At 46.8% G+C, this 7,617-nt stretch overlaps 1 protein-coding gene across 1 annotated transcript in view; it reads right to left on the reverse strand.

The window, feature by feature from the left end:
• Nucleotides 1–5,265, reverse strand: part of Cdc23 (cell division cycle 23) — a 20,277-nt gene extending 15,012 nt beyond the window's left edge. Inside the window, exons 1-2 of the mRNA XM_021214740.2 lie at nucleotides 5,085–5,265; nucleotides 4,928–5,000 (exon numbers count right to left, since the gene is read on the reverse strand). Coding sequence (XP_021070399.1) covers nucleotides 4,928–5,000; nucleotides 5,085–5,245 — 234 coding nt within the window. The 5' untranslated portion in view covers nucleotides 5,246–5,265. The remainder of the gene's footprint in view (nucleotides 1–4,927; nucleotides 5,001–5,084) is intronic.
• Nucleotides 5,266–7,617: the final 2,352 nt, after the last annotated feature.

The following is a 7,617-nucleotide window of genomic DNA, read 5'->3' on the forward strand; positions in this document are numbered from 1 at the left end:
TATAATCCCAACATGCAGCAGGAGGATGAATTCAAGGCTCTCCTCAGCATTTGTGTGAGGCCAGCCTGGGCAACAAGAGGCTCTGTCTCAAAGAGAAGGAGGAGTGAGGAAGGCAAGGAGAAAGGGAAGAGGCAGGGAGAGGGAAGCAGGGTCACGCTCATTACTACAGTGGTGAGCACCCTGCCTGGCACACACAAGCTTGCTGGGGCCAGGAAGATGGATCAGAAGGTAAGAGCACTTGCTTCCAAGCCAAGCCGGAAAACCTGAGTCGGTTTCCAGGACCCACGAGGTAGACAAGGAGAATTAACTCCTATAGGCTCTCCTCTGACCTTAACATATGTGACATGGCATGTGTGCACACATATACAGATACAATAAGTGAATCAAGAAGATTATACATGAACGATGATGAAATTCATCCAGGTTGGGTAATTTCAGCACTCAGTAGGCAGGGGAAGGAGGGTTATTTAAAGGCCAAGGCCAATCTGCTCTGTTATGTGTAAAACCAGCAAACACTACCAAAATATTATGCAAAACTATACAAACATATGTAGTGGTTGGAATGTGCTTGGCTCAGAGTGGCACTATTAGGAGGTGTGGCCTTGTTGGAGGAAGTGTGTTGCTGTAAGGGTGGGCATTGAGACCCTCCTCCTGGCTGCCTGGAAGATAGTGTGTCACTGTAGGGGTGGGCATTGAGACCCTCCTCCTGGCTGCCTGGAAGAGAGTCTCCTCCTCCTGGCTGCCCTCAGATCAAGATGTAGAACTCTCAGCTCCTTCTCCAGCACCAAGTCTTCCTGCATGCTGCCATGCTTCTTGCCAAGATGATAATGAACTGAACCTCAGAAACTGTAAGCTAGCCTCAGTTAAATGCTGTCCCTTGACCTTGGTCATGGTGTCCACAGCAATGGAAACCCTAAGACAACATACATACATATAAAATATAATTATTTATAACTCTTCATATATACAAACCTTCGTAACTCAGAGTTTTACGACTTGGATTATATGGCCTTGGAGTTTTGTCTTTGGGAGCCAGCAGGATGGCTCAGAGGGTAAAGGAGCCTGTCACCACACCTGGGAACCCAGGATCCACATGGTAGAAGGAGAGAATCAACTCCCTTCATCTTCAGATCACTACATAGCATGATGGTGTACAACTTTAATCTCACCATTTAAGAGGCAGAAGCAAAAAGATCTCTGTGAGTTCAAGGCCAGCCTGGTCTACATAGCAAGTTCAGGCATCTTAAGGTTACTATTCCTATGCTGAAACACCATAACCAAAGCAACTTGGAGAGGAAAGGGTGTATTTCACTCACAGTTCCATACTGTCAAAAGCAGTGAGGGCAGGAACTCAAGCAGGGCAGGAACCCGGAGGCGGGAGCTGGTACCGAGCCATGGAGGGTGCTGTTTCCTGGCTTGTTCAACCTGCTTTCTTTNTTTTTTTTTTTTTTTTTTTAAATTTATTTATTATTATATGTAAGTACACTGTAGCTGTCTTCAGACACTCCAGAAGAGGGCATCAGATCTTGTTACGGATGGTTATGAGCCACCATGTGGTTGCTGGGATTTGAACTCTGGACCTTTGGAAGAGCAGTCGGGTGCTCTTACCCACTGAGCCATCTCACCAGCCCTCAACCTGCTTTCTTATACTACTCAAGACCACCAGCCCAGGCGGGGAAATGCTGGGCCCTCTCTGATCAATCACTAATGAAGAAAATGCCTTACAGTCAGATCTCACAGAAGCATTTTCTCAATCGAGATTCCTAATGAAGCAGGAAGACGGCAAATTGAAGCCCTGTCTGGGCCCCTCAGTGAGACTCTGTCTCAAAACAGAGTGGGGCTGGAGAGACAGTTCAACAGTTACAAGGATAGGCTGCAACTGTAGAGGACCTGACCCTGATTCCAGCACCTGAGAGGCAGCTCACAGGGTCTCTGACGTCTGCTGGCTTCCGCAAGCACCAAAAACGTGTGTGTTGCACACACACGCATGCAAACGCACTCTCACACATAAAATAAAAATAAAAATAAATCTTTTTTTAAAGTAGAAAGAGAACTACCAATATAACTCAATGTTAGAGAGTGCTGCTTAGCAGTTTCTAGGTCCAGAACCTACCTAAAAGAAAAAAAACACCCAAAGTTTTAATGTTTACTCTAAACTTTAGATAAAGGCTAAATTAGTTTTAAAGGTTTCTTCCATGACAGTCACTAAAGAAAATAAAAACAAAGCCAGGCAGCCTTCAATCCCAGCACTTGGGAGGCAGATTTCTGAGTTCGAGGCCAACCTGGTCTACAGAGTGAGTTCCAGGACAGCCAGGGATACACAGAGAAACCCCTTCTCAGGGGAAAAAAAAAAAAAAAAAGAAATGAAAAGAAAAAAAGAAAAGTAAAACAAATACTCAACAAATCAGCAAAGAGGCTGCTAAGTCAATACATCTCATAGCAAACTGAAGGCTATTAAACTTGCCAATAGCTAACACTTCCTAGTAATGGTCAGGGTTCTATAATGTCTATAAAACCCAAGTGTTACATGAGTTCTTCAACACTACACACTTTTCACTTATTTAGTGTGTGTGCACATACATGCCACAGCATGCCTGTGTTGTCCAGGAGTCAGTGTTCTACCTCCACGTGGTCCAGGAGACCAACTCCAGTTGTCAGCCTCTCTCCTTGGATCTGACATGAAGGTGGAGAGCAGACAGCGGCTGAGTTCCTCTCTCACTTGCTACTGTTCTCTGCTTACTGACTCAACAGAGCTTCAGCCTACTAAGGATGTCCATGTGCCGAGGCACGGTGACAGTCAGGTAGTACCGAGAAGTACAAGCCAATAAGACGGATGCAAATCACAGAGATTTAAAAAGTCATATGAAAATAATATATGCACAGCCAGAGGTGGTGGCGCATGCCTTTAATGCCAGCAGTGGGGAGGCAGAGGCAGGTGGGTTTCTGAGTTCCAGGACAGCCAGGGCTGTTACAGAGAAACATTGGTTCGAAAAACCAAAACAACAACAACAAAAAGTTATAATATATACATATGCTTTATTTTACCCTCATCGCCTTATTTAATCTTCTTGAAAACTGCAAGGTGAAAAGGCCTTGGGGGGGGGGGGCTGGAGGGTCAGAGTGCATGCTTACTCAATAGGCTGGCTTTAAACAACTGGCAATCCTTCTGCCTCAGTATCCCAAGTGCTATGATTACAGGCACGTGCCACCACAGCCAGCAGCAGAAGGCTTGCAACTTAAAATTCACCTGCCAACACTGATAAGAGTGTTGAAACCATCACTGATATTAGCCTGAAATACAGATGACAATGCGTTTGCAAGTCACAAGCACTCTACCTCCCGCTGTCCATGAGAACGGTTAACTTTCCTGAATCCTGTGGGACTGGTACAGCTTCCTGCTGTCCATGAGAACGGTTAACTTTCCTGAATCCTGTGGGACTGGTACAGCTTTTTTACGTTGTATTTGCCTTAGGTACTGAGGGCTGAACTTAGGGCCTCATACAAGCTACAGAAGAATTGCACAAGGTTGGGTTTCAATTTACTTTGTATTCCAAGCAGGTCATCCTCCGGCCTCAGCCTCCTAAGCAGCTCTTGCACCGCCAAGCCTGGGTATGTAACTATGCAGTGTGAACCTTTTATCCCATTTAATTCCCTCTACAACACAAAACAGATACTATAATTATCCCCATTTCACAGATAAGGAAATTATGGGCCAAGAGGTTAGCGTGTTCTGTGTCACTAATTTGAGCTTCAAAACTTTTTTTTTTTTCCCATTTTCAGGACAAGGTTTCTCTATATAGCCCTAGCTGTCTTGGAACTCACTCTGTAGGACAGAGTGCTGGGATTAAAGGCATATGATACAGGTCAGCCCAAATCTATACTCTTAATAATTTTGCAATGAAGAATAATGGTATAGAACAATGATTTCACTCTGCTGCAAAAACGTTTTATATGCTTCTTATTAGCACTGTCCAAGTTGTCTACAAAACCTAAAAGACTTGAAAGGTTTGTTACTGTCTTAATTTTTCTGTGTATGAATGAGTGGCTTGCCTACACAGGTCTGAATATCACATGCATATCTGGTGCCCACAGCCAGAAGGCATTGGATCTCCCGGAACTTTGTTATGGCAATCATTAACTGACCCTGTGGATGCTAGAAATCAAACCCAGGTCCTCTATAAGTGCTGCTAATTGCTGAGCCATCTCTCCAGCTCTCTTTTTTAAAGAGTTGTTTTATTTTTAATTATGTATGTATGTACCTGTCTTCATGTAGATTGTACATGTGCCTGCTGAAGCCAGAGGAAGATGTCAAAAGACAGTGTTGGATCCCCCTGTCGCAGGCGCTGGAGTTACAGGTCATAAACAACCCCCAACTCCCACAGGCACTAGGGAGTCCTCTGCAAGAACAGTACACGCTAGCCACGGAACCATCTCTCCAGCTGAAGGATGAACTTTGAAAAAAAGATTTCTTTTTTACGTGTATGCATGTAAATCTGTATACCACATGTATGGTATGGTGTGTGGATACCTGCAAAGAACAGAAAAGGGTACTAGATTCCCCGGAGTTTAAGTTACAAGTGCTTTTGAGACACCTCCTGAGGGTGCTGGAAATCGAACTGGAGTTCTCTGGAAGAGGAACATGGGTTCTTAACCACTGACCCATCCATTCGGCTCCGCCGAGGCTGGAATCTTAAGCAATCATTGCCTCACCAATGCTCCCCAGCTTCGGTAACAGCGGAGACTACATCCACCTTTCAAGGCACAAACAACCCCCACACAGGAACCCCCTGTGAGGCCCCGCTCAAACGCTGGCGTCTCGGCGACGTCACTCCCACTGAGCAGCTGGCTCCCCTCCAGTGACAGGGCGCTGAGTACCCCGGGCCACATCCCTCGGTTAGCGGGAACGCCACTGTAACGGTGCCCTTACCTCGGTCAGAGGCGGCGGCGGCTGCAGCTCGGACAAAGGCAAGGCGGGCAGAGAGAAGGCCAACTCCGCAGACCTGGAACACCACACAAACCGCATCAGCCACGCGAGCCCGCGAGGCCGAGATCCAGCGCCGCCCCATCCGACCCCGACCTCTCACCATTTGCTGCTGTGCAGCAGACCCCGCTCCCGGGTGAGGCCCGCGATGAGCAGCAGCTGCTTTTTAATTTCCCGCAAGTCTGAGAAATCCGCGACAGTGGACACGCCCGGCACCGCCGTGGCGGCCGCTGCCACCGAGACTACCGAAGAATTCGCAGCCATTTTCCTCCCTCGCCCGCTCCAGCCAATCGGCAGCGACAATACTTGCTCCGCCGAACCGAAAAATCTCGGCTTCTCATTGGCCTAGCCTTGCATGGAGCAACCAATCACAAACCTTCTTCGTAATGTTCCGAAAAGGCGTTTGGAAAAAAGAGACAGTTAGATCCTGATTGGCAAGGGCTACTGAGGGAGGTAAATTAGAACAAGAAGTGAAGGGGTGGGGCGGGCCCGGCCTGAGGCACCCCAGCACAAAAAAAGATGGAGAATAGAAAGTCAAGGACCTTACGGATGGTGTATGAGTCCGTTGTTCGCCAGAGAGTGGAAGCCCAGACTCGAATAGTATGTAAAAACAAGGTGCATTTTATTCTGTAGAAGATCAGCATGTGGGGGTCCCTCATTACAAGATGGAGAGCCCCCAAAGTGAGCTGACAGGCCTAATTTAACGCACATTAGGGGAATTCCAGGATAGGTAACCTCTATCTTATTCTGTTGGGTCCATCTCTATGGAAATTCTAGAACCATTACCGGGGCGTGGGTCCATCTGTATGGAAATTTCAGAACCATTGCAGGGGCATGGGGCTGGTGGCAGGGCAGCTTCTGGCTACATGCCTAAAGCATGGGGGTTTGTTTTGGTTTGGTTTTTTTTTTGTTTTTTTTTTTTTTTGTTTGTTTTTTCTTCCAGTAACTGGCTTGTCTGGACTTGTCCAGTTCTTGGAAGCAGAGATTTAGGCGTAGTCCCCGTAACTGTCCAGTTGAAGCCTGTCATGCAGCCAGCCTGTTGCATCCCTCTCGTTCCCCTCCCCACTTTCAGGAATGGGCCATCTCGAGTCCTCAAGTTGGTTTTAACATTGTCAGGATCTGGTACTGCTTGAGTATCATCCATTGAACAGTGGAAATCTGTTCTTTAGCTAACGTAATTAAAGCATTGATTACACAGGGACGGTAAGTCAAGGCCAACATCAGTAGGATTAGAGGACCGTCAGGGCAGACACAGGGTGGGCACCAGGAGACCAGTTGAAGAGGGACTCATACCAGCCCTGAGACTGTTCTGTTTGGGTTTTTTTGTTTGTTTTTGTTTTTCATGGAGTCTCTTTTTGACTAAGGCTATGAAATCTTTGACCACCCCTGAGTGGTCAGCATAAAAACATTTCTCATCTAAGGCTGCGCAGAGTCCTCCCTGCTGGAGGAACAGTAAGCCTAGACCTGTTCTCTAGGACTACTTCTGCCACGGAGGACAGGGAATCCTGTAGGGCTGGGGTGGACTTTTCCACCTCCTGTATATCTGTATCTATTGCCATCCGTAGGGCCTTGTAATTTTTATCTTGGAGTGTTCGGGCCGAGGTCCGTACACTAGCAGCTCTGGCCAGCCCTGGAGATGCCCACCCGTTTTACGCGATTGTTTGGAGGTGCTAGTAAGTGGATGGCATCCTCCCCAGAGTAATAAGTCATTTTAGGTATAAGCTGTACTAAAACATAAAAATCTTTCATCTCATTTACCACCAGGCCATAAACATAAAGAGTAAACCCTGAGGTACAAGTCCAGCAAGCGTTCTCTGCGGGCAGCATTTATCCTGTCACGGATTACAGTTGCAGTTGTAGAGGTAGGAATGGGCTGAGGGTATCTTTTTTCTTTTTCTTTCTTTCTTTTTTTTTTTTTTTTTTTTAATTTTATTTATTTAATGTATGAGTGCTGTGCTGCATATACATCTGCATGCCTGAAGAGGGCATTATATCCCTCTATAGATGGTTGTGAGCCACCATATGGTTGCTGGGAATTGAACTCAGGATCTCTGGACAGAAGGCAGAGACAGAGGTTGCAGGATGAGGGAGTGATGCTGGGCAGAGACAGAGGTTGCAGGGGTGGTTGGTTCACCCTTGTTAATACCTTTTGGGGGCCTAAGGGAACCGTGGGTCTCACAAGGCTACACTGGAGCGATTGGACAGTAAATAGGAGTCCTGGATCATAGCCAGAGATATAAAGTCTTAGTCCCCATGTCTTACCAGCAGTCCAATCGGCCTTCTTTCCAGCTGCTGTGAACCTGATGACAAGACTGTTGCATCTCCCCCCAGGGATACCCAGAGAGTAAGGAGGCTCAGGACAAGGTCTGAAAGTCTCTCTCCTAGGAGGACGAGTGTCTTTTCTTACATAGGACCTACCTCACTCCGAATGTCTGTGTATCTCCAAACTGAGTCACAGTGATGAGGTCATCTTGGGGGGGGGTTAGCTTATCTACCCAGTAGATTCTGCACCTCCATGTCACACAGAAAAAGGACTCTGGACCTCTCTCTAATTTGTTTCACTGGCTCCCGGCCCAAAAAAGAGTGCACCAAGCAGACGTAAAAGACCTGAGATCTAGGTGAGTTGCAACCATAAC

This window comes from Mus pahari, chromosome 15 (assembly GCF_900095145.1).
Source record: "Mus pahari chromosome 15, PAHARI_EIJ_v1.1, whole genome shotgun sequence".
Classification (NCBI taxonomy): domain Eukaryota; kingdom Metazoa; phylum Chordata; class Mammalia; order Rodentia; family Muridae; genus Mus; species Mus pahari.